The sequence below is a fragment of the Scyliorhinus canicula genome, chromosome 2 (genome assembly GCF_902713615.1).
Source record: "Scyliorhinus canicula chromosome 2, sScyCan1.1, whole genome shotgun sequence".
Classification (NCBI taxonomy): Eukaryota; Metazoa; Chordata; class Chondrichthyes; order Carcharhiniformes; family Scyliorhinidae; genus Scyliorhinus; species Scyliorhinus canicula.
Window position 1 is genome coordinate 147,438,779 of NC_052147.1, and position 16,480 is coordinate 147,455,258.

Here is a 16,480-nt window from a genome sequence, read left to right on the forward strand (position 1 = left end):
GTGTCCGAAAGTAAAACAATGCAAGCTGTGTGATTTTGTATCTGATTATATTTATTTTGGACGCTGCTGTTTGCATTATGTGCCTGTCATATGTGAAATATTGTCTGTCAAAAAGCAATCTGGCGGCTGTTCTTGTGCACTTGTGTAACTGCACGGTATTGGCTATTTCTCTGCTGCAACTTTAGGCAAGACGTAGCTGATTGTTACATTAGGCTAAGCTGTGAATTAAATGAACCATGTCTTATTTAGGTGCAACTAGCTTCGAAGCTGTCTGCCCCCAAGGCCAGTTTATCGCATTTTATGCCTTTAAAATTAGCGCTGCCTCACATTAGCTTCAGGCTCTGTGTATTATGCCTTTGAACTCCAGAAGCAACGGGAACCTGGACAGCTTTTCACAGGTCGGCAGCTTGTTTTGCATCTTTTCCAGACACTGTTTGTCTTGATTATAATCAAAAAAAATGTTAAAGTTTTTTGGGAAATTGGTCCTGGTCGCTCTTTGAACCAGCTGTTGTTTTGCTTGCAGTTGTTGTTACATCTTTGAAGCTTCTTTTCAATGAATAGTTCTTCCTTTCTGGCCCCAGCAGTTCACGGAGGAGTTGTTTACTGGAGTGTCTTTGCGCGTTTTATTATGTCAAATGGTGTGTTGATATACAGGCTGCTTTTATAAGCTGTGCTGCTATTTTCTCAGTCTGCAGAAATTATGTGGAACAAACCTTAATGATAACCAAGCCCCCATTTTGATACCTCTACACTCTACACCCCCCCCCCCCCCCCCCCCCCCAATTGGGCAACTGCGCGCAGTACCTTCTGTAGAATAAACAACTCACTGCTGGTAACGCAATTAGAACATGGCTTTGAAAGGTCACCCTTTAGAGGGGGCCTTGCTTAATCGAAAAAAAGTAAAAATAGTTTGAGGTATGGGTCTGCTTGACGTTTTTTTAGTCACTTTTTTGTCCCTTGTGAAGAAAGAAAGAGGTACATTTCTGTAGGATGTCTCCCAAGTGCTTTATAGTCCATGCAGTAAAGTGTAATGATTGTTGTAATGCAGAAACCGTGAAAATCAGTGTGCACACAGCAAGCTGCTACCAACAGTGATGTGATAATGATCAAACAACCTGTGTTTAGCTGATGTTGTTTCAGGGATAAATCCTGGGTAGAACTCCGCTCTTTAAAATCATGCCATGGGATCTTTTATGTCCTGAGAGGACAGATATGGACTTGATTTCATCTGAACATTAACACAACACACACTAGGTTATGTTCTAAAGTATCTGAAGCAAGACTTGAACCCACAACCTTCTGACTCAGAGAGAAGAGAGTGACCTTCTGGGCCATGGCTGCCACCTGTATAGCATTTCTATCTCTATCACCCTCTCTGTCTATTCTCTCCCCACCAAATTGTGGTGGAGTGGTGCACCTCCATCTCACTTGCACTCTGACCACCATTACTGATACAACATGTCCTACAACTATAATCGCACCAGTTCTGAACTGCACCTCCAGCAATGTTCACACTGGGAGTGAAGTTCCAGCTGGGAATGAGGACAGAGGGGATGGCAGCAGATTCAACAGTTCTCAGGACAAACTGCCATAAAAATCAACAAAGGAAATCGGACCACACATATACTGGATGGCCTATCCACCTGACCCATTCTGTCCCCATGCTAAATTTGGATTCCACCCTATTTATAAAAAGCTGCAGCCAGAACCACATCTACACCTGTACACAGTTGGAATCATCACCACACGGCACCTGTGCACAGCTGGAATCATTGCTACATTCACATAATAATAATCTTTATTAGTGTCACAAGTAGGCTTACATTAACACTGCAATGAATTTACTGTGAAAATCCCCTAGTGCTCACACCATAGCACCTGTTCGGGTACACTGAAGGACACATGTACACAGCTGGAATCACTGCTGCATTCACATCTGGAATCACTGCTTTATCCACACCTGCAGACAGCTGGAATAATTTCCACATCCTTACCTGTACACAGCTGGAATCATTTCCACACCTACACCTGTTCATAGCTGGAATCACCAATAACTTTTTTTTCCCATGTATCTAATTCTTCTTTTCCAATGAAGGAGCAAAATAGCGTGGCCAATTCATCTACCCTGCATATCTTTTTTTTGGGTAGTGGGGGTGAGACTCACGCAAACTCTGGAAAAATGTGCGAACTTCACAAGGACAGTGACCCAGGGCCGGGAATGAACCCGGGTCCTTGGCGCCATGAAGTAGCAGTGCTAACCATTATGCCACCGTGCCGCCCCGGAATCACCAATGTCTGTTCACAGGTGTTATTTCTTTATTTTTAAAATTTAGAGTCCCCAAATTATTTTTTCCCAATTAAGGGGCAATTTAGTGTGACCAATCCACTTATCCTGCACATTTTTGGGTTGTGGGGGTGAAACCCACGCAGGCACGGGAGAACGTGCAAACTCCACATGGACAGTGACACAGGGCCGGGATTCGAACTCAGGTCCTCAGCGCCGTAGGCAGCAATACTAACCACTGTGCCACCGTGCTGCCCCACAGGTGTTATTTCTGACAGATCCTATCTGTGTCTGTGAGCACAGAATAGCTGGTGAAGCTCTGTGCCATTTCCGATTTTCAGTCACAGCCACATACTCCCCGGCACAGACTCATCTTCACAAACACATGTGCACAGATGCAGAACTGTAACTGCAGCCTTATGCACTATGGCATCCAGCTGTGGATGCAGGTGTGCACTGTGGATTTTAACCCAAGAGTCTTCAGCCTAATAAGCTTGCTAGTAATTGCATTACAATTCTAATGGATGGGAAGCAGATCCTGACTTCTCAACAAGTATAGCAGTAAGAACCACTACGGGGATTATATTAAATTGTAACCGTCCTCTCATATTTCCTGACACTTCAACTTCCCAAGACTTTTCAATGTTATTAGTTCGAAGTAGAGGTCAAATAAAGAAGGCAGCAACCACATAGTTTTATATGTAGCTTTTATTTTAAATACAGAGTTAAAAGACAAGAGCCATTGGGCCCACTGTATCTGGTACTGGCTCTTTGAAAACGCAAAGCATTGAGACTCGCTCCGCTGCTCTTTGTCAGTAATACGGTACACATTTTCCCTTCAAGTATTTAGCTTCAAAAAGTTGAATCATATTAATTTAGTGAAGGAGATAATGCTATATGCAGCCCACAGAAATCTGCCGTTAAGATAAAATATTGCGGAAATATAAAGCCAGCTTCAGTGTATACCACCTACATATGAGTGAGAGAACCAACTGTCCTGGCTTCCCAATTAGTGCTTTCCCTAATTTGAGTTGTTTAATTGTTAATGACACCCGAAGGTCCACACAATTAGATTGTTAAGTATAATTTCAGTTACCAGACAATTAAGGAAGCTGGTGCCGGAGATAAAAATATTATTGATGAAGATTTTCTGTTACATTAGGGAAATCACAAACGAAGATTACAGGCAGAAAATACATTGTTTGAAAACACATTTAGGAATAGGCCTCCCATCTGTTTGGTTTTCCACCAGATAGGCTGGTTTCTGAATGCGCTGTCAGGAATTTTTAATAATGTAACCAGGGCACAAAAAGGCTGCTCTGTAAAATAAAAGCTAGCTTGTGCATATCTGTCCCTCTCACCGCATACACATACATACCCACCCCCTGGTAATTTAAGAATAAAGAAGGTGTTGGCTGCAGCCCAGTGGATGGAACTCTTGCCTCAGGGTCAGAAGGTTGTGGGTTTAAGTACCACTCCAGAGGCTGGACCACACGCTGCACTGTCGGAGGTGGTGTCTTTCAGAGGAACTGTTAAACTAAGGCCCTATCTGCTGTCTCAGATGGACATAAACAATTCTGTGACATTACTTCGAAGACAAACATTTATCCCTCAGCTATAACCGATAAAAGCAAATTACTGCAGACATTGTAATCTGAAACAAAAACAGAAAATGCTGGAAACTCGACAGGCCTGACAGCATCTGTGGAGATAGAACAGAGTAAACGTATCGAATCTGGATGATTCCTCATCGGAGCCAGAGAGAACTGGAAGCACGATGAGATTTATATTGTGTGGGGTGGCTGGGGAGAGACTGACAAAGATATCGAGGACAAAATGACAAAGGGAATTTAAATGGTGGTGATCAAGGCTAAGGAAGGTGCTGATAGTGACACTAAAGAGATCAGAATGTGTTAATGGTATAACAAAGGTAAGCAGTGTCAAAAAAGACAACCTGGAACAAGGAACAGATGTCCCTGGTGTAGTGGAGTGGGAGAAAAAGGGAGATGGTGATAAGGGAAAAACATGATGGAAAGCAGGATGAAAAGGGTGTGTTGAACTGGCCCTTGGTAAAAACGTTTCACCCCACCAGCCTCCGCATTCAAAGGATCATCCTTCGCCAGTAATGTCAACTCCAGCACAATACCACCACCAAATGCATCTTCCCTCCCACTCCCCCGTCACCATTCCACAGAGACCGTTCCCTCTGGGACACCCTGGTCCATTCCTCCATCACTCCCAACACCTCACCCCTTCCCACGGCACCTTCCCATTGCAATCGCAGCAGGCACAACACCTGCCCCTTTACCACCTCCTTGCTCAGCATCCAAGAGTCTTTTCACGTGAGGCAGCACTTGACATGCACCTCCTTCAATCTGGTCGATTGCATTTGCTGCTCCCAATGCAGTCTACTCTACATTGGAGAGACTAAATGCAGACTGGGTGACAACTTTACAGAACATGTCCGGTCCGGCTGCAAACAGGACCCAGACCTTCCTGTTGCTTGCCATTTCAACTCACCGTCCTGCTTTCATGTCCACATGTCCGTCCTTGTCTGCTGCAATGTTCCAGTGAAGCCCCGCACAAACTGGAGGAACGGCACCTCATCTTCCGATTAGGCACGTTACGGCCTTCCAGACTTGAGATTGAGTTCAACAACTTCAGACTGTGAACTCTCTCCTCCACCTTCACCCCATTATTATTTCTATCAATTTATTGTCATTTCTTCAATTCATAAATGTTTTTCATTCTCCTTTTCATCCCACTTTCCATCTTGTTTTTCCCCTTCCCACCATCTCCCCACCCCACCATGGCCATCTGTTCCCAGGTTGCCCTTTAACACACTTCTTCCCTTCATTCTGCTGTCTTAATGTGTCACTATCAGCACCCTTCTTTGCCCTGATCACCATCATTTACATTCCTGTTCCACACCGCCCCCACCCCCAGCCCACAGTATAATCCATCCTATTTCCAGTTCTCTTCAGCTCTGACAAAGAATCATCCAGACCCGAAATGTTAGCTCCTCCTCTCTCCACTGATGCTGTCAGACCTGCTGACGTTTTACAGCATTTTATGTTTTATACGGCATTATATGGCTAAACTGGTTTCCTGATCATTATTTCATTCTTTATTTGTGGGAGCTTTCTGTGTACATATTGGCTGCTGCATTTCCTACATTATAGTTCTTTGGCTGTAAAACTGTTTGGGATGTTGTGAGGCTTGCTTTTCACTAGCAGCAAAGTAGACATCACAAGTCAAACAAATCCATGCACGCTTGCCTTGTCCACTGCAGGAGTGTGCCAGGCCTGTTCAGGAGATGACTCTGCTCAGTACATTCTTGTTTATCAACAGGCTGTGCTGAAGGACTGGCATCATAAATAAAATAAATAAAAAATAATCTTCATAGTCACAAGTAGGCTTGCATTAACACTGCAGTGAAGTTACTGTGAAAAGCCCCTAGTCGCCACATTCCGGCGCCTATTCGGGTACACAGGGAGAATTCAGAATTCTCAGCTGGTACGGGAATTGAACCCGTGCTACTGGTCTTGTTCTGCATCACAAACCAGCTGTCTAGCCCACTGAGCTAAACCAGCCCAATCATGATGTCAGTAGTCCACAAGCTGCTAGACCTGGGTATAGCATCAAAGTGAAGATGCCATACAGAGGTCTGTGAGGTTTTTCTCTCCTGCTGAACAAAACAAACAGAGGGAGGCAATCGTAGACAGAATTACCTTGCATCATCTACACTTAGGATTGTATTGATGCTTGTCAAAAGAAGCACATGTTTCTCCTGGCACCTTTCACCACTTTAGGATTTCCCAAAGCGCTCTACAGTCTTTGAGGTGTAGTGACCGTTATAGTGTAGGAAACATGGTGTCCAATGCATGCACAGCAAAATCCCACAAACAGCAATATGACGTTGACCATCTCATCTTGTCAGTAATTAAAGATTTGGTTCGTGGATCAATATCGGCCAGGACACCAAAAAGCAGATACTCATAGATTATTCATAGAATTTACAGTGCAGAAAGAAGCCATTCGGCCCATCGAGTACACACCAGCCCTTGGAAAGAGAACCCCACTTAAACCCACGCCTCCACCCGCAACCCAGTAACACCACCTTTTTGGACACTAAGGGGCAATTTAACAAGTCCAATCCACCTAACCTGCACATTTATGGACAGTGAGAGGAAACCGGAACACCCGGAGGAAACCCACGCAGACACAGGGAGAACGTGCAAACTCCACACAGCCAGTCACCCGAGGCTGGAATTGAACCTGGGACCCTGGAGCTGTGAGGCAACAGTGCCAACTACTGTGCCACCATGCTGTCCTTGAATCACAGAGTAACAGGCGATAGAGAGGGGGGGAAATCTTGACATGAAGATTCATTTTTTCTTAAATGCATCAGAGGGCAGGGAATGAAACAAACAAAAGTTGTCAGTGCAGGGAGAATGTGATTGTAAATTTAGTGCAAATATTGTGTCCCATCTCAACACCCTGGGATTTCGCCACCGCCACCTGACATTCTCCCTATATTTCCCTGAGACCACATCTGTCTTCCTCTGGTGGATGGAAAGGACCCATTGGCATTATTTGCTGAAAAGCAGGGAAGTTTGCCCAACATCCTGGCCAGTTTGTACATTAGTAAGGTGCAGTGCAGCATAGTATACCCAGCTAAGTTGCGGGTGACCTACACAAAGAACAAAGAAAAGTACAGCACAGGAACAGGCCCTTCGGCCCTCCAAGCCCGTGCCGACCATGCTGCCCGACTAAACTACAATCTTCTACACTTCCTAGGTCTGTATCCCTCTATTCCCATCCTATTCATGTATTCGTCAAAATGCCCCTTAAATGTCACTATTATCCCTGCTTCCACCACCTCCTCCGGCAGTGAGTTCCATGCACCCACTACCCTCTGTGTAAAAACACTTGCCTCGTACATCTACTCTAAACTTTGCCCCTCGCACCTTAAACCTATGCCCCCTAGTAATTGACCCCTCTACCCTGGGGAAAAGCCTCTGTCGATCCACTCTGTCTATGCCCCTCATAATTTTGTAGACCTCTATCAGGTCGCCCCTCAACCTCCGTCATTCCAGTTAGAACAAACCGAGTTTATTCAACTGCTCCTCCTAGCTACTGCCCTCCATACCAGGCAACATCCTGGTAAATCTCTTCTGCACCCTCTCTAAAGCCTCCACATCCTTCTGGTAGTGTGGTGACCAGAATTGAACACTATACTCCAAGTGTGGCCTAACTAAGGTTCTATACAGCTGCAACATGACTTGCCAATTCTTATACTCAATGCCTCGGCCAATGAAGGCAAGCATGCCGTATGCCTTCTTGACTATCTTCTCCACCTGTGTTGCCCACATCCAAGGACTTTTATTTTGGGACGGTAGAAGCAGCGGAGGAGTTTGCGAAGGCAGAAGGACTGTGGCTGAATTGAGAAATGGTCATGTACCAATGTAGCCTCATGTAACTGTATTTTTTCACTGCATGCTGGTGTATGTGCTAAATGAGCCAACGTTGTATGTATTTGAACAAGGGAAGAGAAAGGACTTGGATTTGCAATGATGGTTCTTTGGGACTTGGGTGTGTATGTGGGGGTTGTGTGCTGAAGGGGATTTCTTGGTTTTCCTGGGACTGGGCAAGGGGAAAAGAGACCCGGGCGAGGGCCTCCACGCTGGCCGGTTTAAGCTGGCCTGTGAACGGAAGTGAGGTGGGGGAAGGGGCTGCGGCCATCGGAGCCTGGCAGAACAGGTTCCGATGAGTCTAGCCGGGGTGGAAAGTTGGGGGGAAGGAACAGAGGTTGGGGGGAGGAGTTTTGTAAGAGGAAGTGGAGGGGAGGAGTCGGGGAGTGGGGGGGATTTACAATTCATGAGTGTCATTTACGGTACTCTTTCAGGGATTGGGTGGCATTGAATGTTAGGGGGAGGGGGGTGGAACCTATAGATCAATGGTGACCATAGGCAATTCCTGATTCCTTTTTGTTCCCTTTGTTTTTCCCACCGTGGGAGGGTTTGTTTTATTTGATGCTTATATTGTCAGGTGGGCCGTTGTTTGGGGTGGTGGGAGGATGGGATCGTTGTTATTGTTAAGGGGATTGACTTTGTATTTGTTACCGTTTACTGCTTGTTGGTGGGGTGTAAATTCTGAAGAAAATGTGAAAATGGAGAATAAAAATATTTTACAAATAAATATCCTGGCCATTATTTATCTCAATCAATATCACTAAATAAAAGCAGATGGTGTCATCATTATCGCTTGACTGTTTACCGGGTCTTTCTGTCTATATATTGGCTGCCATATTCCCCTGAAATACAAAAGCAAATGCACTCTTAAAGGTTCCTTGTCAGCTACGAAACATTTGAGGACATCCCGAGGTTGTGAAAGTCACTATATAAATCTGGGTTCTTTCTTTCTTGAAGAAACATTTGCATTTCTGCTATCATTTTTTAAAAAAAAATTTAGAGTACCCAATTTATTTTTTTGAATTAATGGGCAATTTAGCGTGGCCAATCCACCTAGCCTGCTCATCTTTGGGTTGTGGGGGCGAAACCCACGCAAACACGGAGAGAATGTGCAAACTCCACACGGACAGTGACCCAGAGTCGGGATCGAACCTGTGACCTCGGCGCCATGAGGCAGCAGTGCTAACCACTGTGCCATCATGCTGCCCCTCTGCTACCATTTTTTGAATATTTCACCTGGAATATTCCTCATAATATTGCATTGGGTGAGACTGGGTGCTGTAGTTTTTGGATTTTAAAAAGAATCTGTTTTGTCAACCAGTCTCAACTCCAATGTTTGGCGAATCTTTCCACTTTAACCAGTTCAACAGGTGCATACATGCATGGGCAAGAAAATGATAGAAAATAAGACTTCCTCCTCAATTCTAGGTATTCTGATCAGTACATTCTCGGAACACCTCTTTGATGTTGCTCTGTACTGTGGGCTGATGGGATGGACAGATGGACCTTTTTGTCCTGTTGGCAATGTATTGCTGGAACTTCAGTATTGGATTACGCCTCCTTCAAGGATTTAGAGGCACCACAGCCTCAGTGGAGTTGATTGGGATCTAACTCACTAAAGCCCCCAGGAGAAAGAAAAGTGTTCGGACTTTATGAAGAAGCTGATGAATTTATAAATCAGCGATTGATCTATCAATCGGTTTTTTAAAAACCCTACAGTTTCTCGAAATTGGTTGTGATGCCCAATCTGAATTGTTTCATTCTCAACGTATGTAGTGTGTGTTTGTTTACATAATTACACAAAAAAGCCCATGCATGAATATATTTATTCTACCAATACTTGAGTGCCTTTGTAAGACTTTTTCTTTTTTTTAATGTATTATATTACAAATTTGTAAGACTTTTTCATCTAAGTACAGTTAGGTGCAGGTTTCCATTGTATTCGGAGATGAAGCTCAAGTAACAGCCTCTTTTATTCAGTGTTCTTTGTCTTTATAGTATGTCCTGTTTTCTGTTAATATGTCCTCGCATTATATCATGATTGCTGTTGGGATGTTGTGTATGTTTGCAGTTGATGAACAATGCCATCGTAATGGTCTGCTGCTTTCCTTCATTGTTTAGAGAGGGCAGCATTAGCATGCTAAAGTCTCTGTCGGGGAAATCTTGCAATATTTATGTAAAGTCAGAGCATGCCACTGCCACCAGTTGCTTCTGACTCTTAAAATTATTTGTACTCTTAGTTTTACTGCAATCATATTGCAAAACGTAACAAACTCTGCCTGTCATTGTTGTCTGTGGAGTTTTGGGGCTAGAACCATTGTGACTGTTCCACATACTGCCTTTGTCTGAGACTTGCTCTCATCCTAGAAAAGACCATACCAAGTCTCCTTTAAAGAGACGATTTATTCAATAAGAGTCTTAAGCGGCCTTTGTTTTAAAACAAAGGTGCAGGAATTCTTAACTTTTTCAATCTAATAATGCACAGTGTCTGATTATCTATAACTTCCCCTTAAATGGCAGCATGATAAGCAAGGCACCACAAGTTCATTGTGCAGCAGAAGTAGCAGGAGGCTGAGCTGGAGGTATCCGAGCTGCTGCTATCACCCTGTCAGTGCTTAGAGAGCCGTGGTTTTGTGACAGAATCGCGGATCGCTAGCAGGTTTCCCTCATCGCACCTCATTTGCATCTGGGGCATCAATTAGCATGTTTGTTGAGGCTAATTGAATGAAACTCAATCATAGCTCTTAATTGCTTGACTATGTGAAAAGAAATCACATTAATGCAGCTAATTAAGTGGATGGCAATAGATGCAACATAATTAGGAGCCCAGTGTAAAAACAAGCGGCAGCATAGGAGCAAAGAGGGTGGATTTGTGCACCCAGTCACCTAGTTTATTGATGCTCTCTGAGAGGAACAATGGCCCAGAGGCCCTCCCAGTTAGGTTTTTGGGGATGATGAACAGCAATAAATGCAAATGGGTTTGCAATTACTCTTTTCAAGCTGTTACGGGGCAGAGGTTTGCAAGGACCACACTTGTGGAGACTTGCATCAAGTAGTCTCCAGTGACTTGTTAAGAGTTGTTTGAGTATTTCAGTTTGAATTGCCCTTGTGTCTTGTTAAGATCTTTCTGTTCTGATCAGTACTTGGGACACAAGTGACACAATTGATTATAGAGACAGCATCTGCACATGAAAATCAAGATGAGCTGGCTTGAATTTGAGACTTTGCCGTGCATGCAATAACTGGGGCTTGAAGTTGGCAAATATATCTGCCAGTAACTGGACAGCTTCCATGAGAATAGAATTAGTTGAACAAGAAAATAAACCATGTTTTAAAAATTTGGCACTTATTTAAAACAGTTTTATCCATAACTATATGGTACTAAAGTTATTTCATATCTAAAACATTTTGGGTGAAATTTGGACATTGTTGAGCTTATGTTATTTTGTCAGTGGTGTGATCATATTTGGTAAATATAGTCCTTTTACTCTTGTAGTAAAAGGCTTATTAGTTTAATGCACGTAAACCCCTCTTGTACTTATTGTTTTGCTGTATTTATATGTGAGACTTATTCTTAAAAAAAAGACTATTTTAAATGCTGACATTTTCACAAGCATGTTTGTATGTCTCTTTCTAGGATTACATGCAGAATGTCCATGGAAAGGAAATTGACCTTCTGCGAACTACAGTCAAGGTCCCAGGGAAACGGCCCCCTCGTGCCACCTCAGCCTGTGCCCCTCTCTCCAGTCCCAAAGCAAACGGCCTGCCCAAAGACCTGAGCAGTTTGCACATTTCGCAGAATCCGGGTGAGTAGGATCTCGGAGAAAGTAACCACTGGAGATTGAGCTTGCTAGTGTGGTTGTACCTGTCCTCAGGTGCATGCAGCGCCTTTCTGTTGGCACTGAAGAACTAGGAAACGGGCTTTTGTACTTGTGTCCAGTCTCATGCAGAGACCAGCTCTGCAACACATCAGCAGGTGCCTGTGGTAATTTGACACACTGAGTATGGTACATTGCAAAACCAATGTTGAGTTCCTTTCTCTTTTCTCACCCCCAATTCCCAGCAAGTTGTGTGGCTAATAAAACCAGCAAAGTGATCTGTCCTGCTATCAGTATAACGGCTGGCACTTTTCTGCGTCAGTGAGATGAACAGCTGCCCGTGAATCGTGGGAACAGCTTAAGGACATGGTGAAGGACTAAGTCCGAGATAATTAGCAAATTAAATGGGGGAGGAAAGCACTTCCTGTGTCAGATTGTTTATTTTGTCCACAGAGGTTGAGAGAGTGAAATACGAAGAAACCCTCCCACCTTCCACTGGTACAGTAATTTTTTCCCTCTTTAAAAAGAGCTTTAGCAGAGCTGTCAATGCAGATTAGTGAACTTAATCACTGACTTGAGGCTTTAATTTCCTCTGGAGGCCCACCAGTTGCTATATTTGCTTAAACTTCCTATGTGAACAACGTTAAAGCATTTATTCTTCCTTTGAAAATAAAGGGTTAATCAAGGCATTAAACCAGTCCACAAAATAATTTTATGTAAATACGTTTTAAAAATGCCAGCGAGATAATTAACTCCAAAGTGTCAAAGTTATGTTGAATGTCTCATAAGATGTTCCTCACACTTGCCACAACCTGACCCTTAAGAAAGTGAATTCATAGAATTTACAGTGCAGAAGGAGGCCATTCGGCCCATCGAATCTGCACTGGCTCTTGGAAAGAGCACCCTACACAAGCCTCCACTCTATCCCCATTACCCAGTAACCCCACCCAACACTTAAGGGCAATTTTGGACACAAAGGACAATTTAACATGGCCAATCCATCTAACCCGCACATCTTTGGACTGTGGGAGGAAACCGGAGCACCTAGAAGAAACCCACGGAAAGACACAGTGAGAACGTGCAGACTCCGCACAGTGACCCAAGCCGGGAATCGAACCTGGGACCCTGGAGCTGTGAAGCAATTGTGCTAACCACAATGGTCCGTGCTGCCCCAAAGTTTGGTCATTGCTGGCGTAAAACTATTGGGTGATGTGGTGATATTGTGCCATATTCAAGCTCCCCTCCAAACCACTCACCATCCTGAGTTGGAAATATATTTGCTGTTCCTTCACTGTCACTGGGTCAAAACACTGGAGCTCCCTTCCAAATAGCACTGTCGGTGAACCTATACCAAATGGACTGCAGCTGTTCAAGAAGGTGGCTCACCCCACCACCGTCCCAAGGACCATTAATGATGGGGGATGGGCAATAAATGCTGGCCTAGCCAGCAACACCAACATCCTGTGAAATAATTAATTTTTTAAAACCTGCATTGCCATTGAAATTTAGATACATATGAATTATCAATAGTTGTGGGAGGTCTGGTGGTTTTTCCAATTAAGGGGTAATTTAGCATGGCCAATCCACCTACCATGCACATCTTTGGGTTGTGGGGGCGAAATCCACGCAAACACGGGGAGAATGTGCAAACTCCACACGACAGTGACCCAGAGCCAGGATCGAACCTGGGACCTCGTCGTCATGAGACAGCAATGCTAACCACTGCGCCACCGTGCTGCCATTTCAGTATTTTCTCTAAGCAGCCTTTAGACTGGCCCTTTTATTTCAGACCAGGGCTGAAATAATCAGCCACAAAATCAGACACTTTTGTTTTTGACGATTCAGGGTCAAAGAGCTGGATCTGGCAGTAAAAACCTTGGCAAACCAGCACACAATGATCTGGACCAAACAAGCATCAGTGCAGATAGGACCCGTATATTCTATTGGGGGAATGAGGGGTTGCTCAAAGCACAATATTGGGTGGAGAAGAATAGAGGATCATGCCGATACCAGGTAATGACTTGGCAACTAATCATGTTTAACTCTCACTTGCTGTAGATTTTTAACGAAAACCCCACGTCAAGTTTAACTTTTCTTCACCACATCATTTTATGTGTACAGTATATAGGGGTGAGTTCACCATCTTGGAGCGATACTTGAAAAGAATCATAGAGTTTTACAGCATGGAAAGCTGCCCTTTGGCCCATCGTCTCCATGCTGGCCATCAAGTACCTATCTATTCTAATCCCATTTTCCAGCACTTGGCCCATAACATAGAACAGTACAGCACAGAACAGGCCCTTCGGCCCTCGATGTTGTGCCGAGCAATGATCACCCTACTCAAGTCAACGTATCCACCCTATACCAGTAACCCAACAACCCCCCCGAACCTTATTTTTTAGGACACTAAGGGCAATTTAGCATAGCCAATCCACCTAACCCGCACATCTTTGGACTGTGGGAGGAAACCGGAGCACCCGGAGGAAACCCACGCACACACAGGGAGGACGTGCAGACTCCACACAGACAGTGACCCAGCCGGGAATCGAACCTGGGACCCTGGAGCTGTGAAGCATTTATGCTAACCACCATGCTACCGTGCTACACCTACGGCTTTTCAAATGCTCATCCCATCTTTACCACTCTTTCAGGCAGAGAGTTCCAGATTCTCACCACCCTCTGGGTGAAAAAGGTTTCCCTCACATCTCCTCTAAACATCCCTCCCCTTAACTTAAATCTATGCCTGGTTATTGACCCCTCCACTAAGGGGAAAAGTACCATATCTATGTCTCTCAGAATTTTATACACCTCAGTCAGGTCTCCCCTGAAACTTCTCTGCTCCCGGGAAAACAGCCTATCCAGTCTCTCTCTTGATAGCTAAGACACTCCAGCCCAGGCTGGTGAATCTCCTCTGCACTCTCCCCAGTGCAATAACTTCTTATAGTGTGGGGACCAGAACTGCACACAGTACTCCAGCTGGGCCTAACCACTGTTTTATACAGCTTCAACATAACCTCTCTCCTCTTAAGTTCAATTCAATGCCTCGGTTAATAAAGGCAAGCATCCTATAGGCCTTCCTAACTACTTTACGTGCTTATCCTGCTGCCTTCAGCGATCTGTGGACATGGACACCAAGGTCCCTTTGATCTTCTGCACTTCCTTGAGTCTGACCATTCATTGTATATTCCCTTGCCTTAGTCCTCCCAAAAATGCATTACCTCACCCTTTTCATGGTTAAATTTCATTTGCCACTCTTCTGCCCATCGAACCAGCCTGTCGATATTGTCTTATAATCTAAGGCCTTGCTCCTCACTATTTACCACACCACCAAAAAGAGTGACACACTATTGCTCTTAATCTCTTTGTATTCTTTTGTGGGACGTGAGCGTCACTGGCAAGGCTAGCAGTTGTTGGCCAACACTTGTTTCACCTGAGTGATCTATTACTTCATTTATAAACCATTGGATGATTCAAACTCTCCTTGAACAAATAAAAAGGACTTTGAACTCAAGGGTGGACTGAACTCCCATGTCACAAATATACAATCAATATTAGACAAGCTCTGAAAAATCATGGGGTTATGGAGAGTGGCAGGAAGGTGGCGATGAGGCCGAGATTAGATCAGCCATTTTCGCGTTGAATGGCGGAGCAGGCACGAGGGGCTGAATTGCCTGCTGCTGTTCGTAGTTCTTATGTCCTTATTTCATTCAAGATCTGCCAGAAGAATGTGTTTTTAACAAGGATTTTTTTCTCAAAACACTGCCAAACAATTGCTTTTTTTATCGGGAGCCAGCTGTAGTTCAGTGAATAGTCCATCTGAGTTGCAATGTACTGGGTTCAAGGACTTGAGCATAGATATCATGGTTAACACTCCAGGGAATGCTGCACAGTTGGAAGTGCTTTATTCAAATGTGACATTATGCCTTGCATGCTCTCTCGGGTGGATAGAAAAGATCCTGTGGCATTTTTTTGAAGAACAGGGGACTTTTTCTGCCCTGGTCAATATTTATCCCTCTGTCAACATCACTAAACAAAATCTGATCATTATCTTGTGGCTGTTTGTGCGAGCTTGCTGTGCAAAAATTAGTTACCATGTTCCCCCCATTGCAGCGGTGACTACTCTTCAAAGTACGTAGAGGTTGTAAACCTTTTGGACACCTGGTGGTCATGAAAAGCATGATATAAATGCAGTTCTTTCTTTGGTCTCCCCCTTCAGGTGCCTTTTTTAAATAACTGATGTATTGAAGAAATGGATCCTAATTTTAAAAGCAACACGATTTTAAGACCATAAGACACAGGAGTAGAATTAAGCCATTCGGCCCATCGAGCCTGCTCTGCCATTCAATCATGGCTGTTATGTTTTGCATCTCCATTCTCCTGCCTTGTCCCCATAACCCCTGATCCCCTTATTAATCAAGAACCTAACTATCTCTGTCTTAAAGACACTGAATGATTTGGCCTCCATAGCCTTCTGCGACAAAGTGTTCTACAGATTCACCACCCTCTGGCTGAAGAAATTCCTCACCATTTTTGTTTTAAAGGATCATCCTTTCAGTCTGAGACTCTTGGGTTCTAGTTTCTCCTATTCGTGAAAACATCCTCTCCACGTCCACTCTATCGAGATCCCTCAGTATCCTGTAAGTTTCAATAAGTTCCCCCCTCATCCTTCTAAACTCTCAATGAGTACAGACCCGGAGTCCTTAACTACTCATGTGACAAACTCTTCATTCCAGGGATCATTCTTGTGGACCTTCTCTGGACCCTTTCCAAGGCCAGCATATCCTTCCTTAGATACGGGGCCCAGAACTGCTTACAATACTCCAAATGGGGCCTGTCCAGAGACTTATACAGCCTCAGAAGTACTTCCCTGCTCTTGTATTCTAGCCCTCTCGACATGAATGCTA

At 44.2% G+C, this 16,480-nt stretch overlaps 1 protein-coding gene across 7 annotated transcripts in view; it reads left to right on the forward strand.

The window, feature by feature from the left end:
* agap1 (ArfGAP with GTPase domain, ankyrin repeat and PH domain 1) overlaps positions 1-16,480 on the forward strand; it is a 959,457-nt gene that overhangs the window by 653,424 nt on the left and 289,553 nt on the right. For all 7 annotated transcript variants that reach the window (XM_038787582.1, XM_038787583.1, XM_038787584.1 and 4 more), the window contains one exon: positions 11,396-11,564. In XM_038787582.1, coding sequence (XP_038643510.1) covers positions 11,396-11,564 — 169 coding nt within the window. The remainder of the gene's footprint in view (positions 1-11,395; positions 11,565-16,480) is intronic.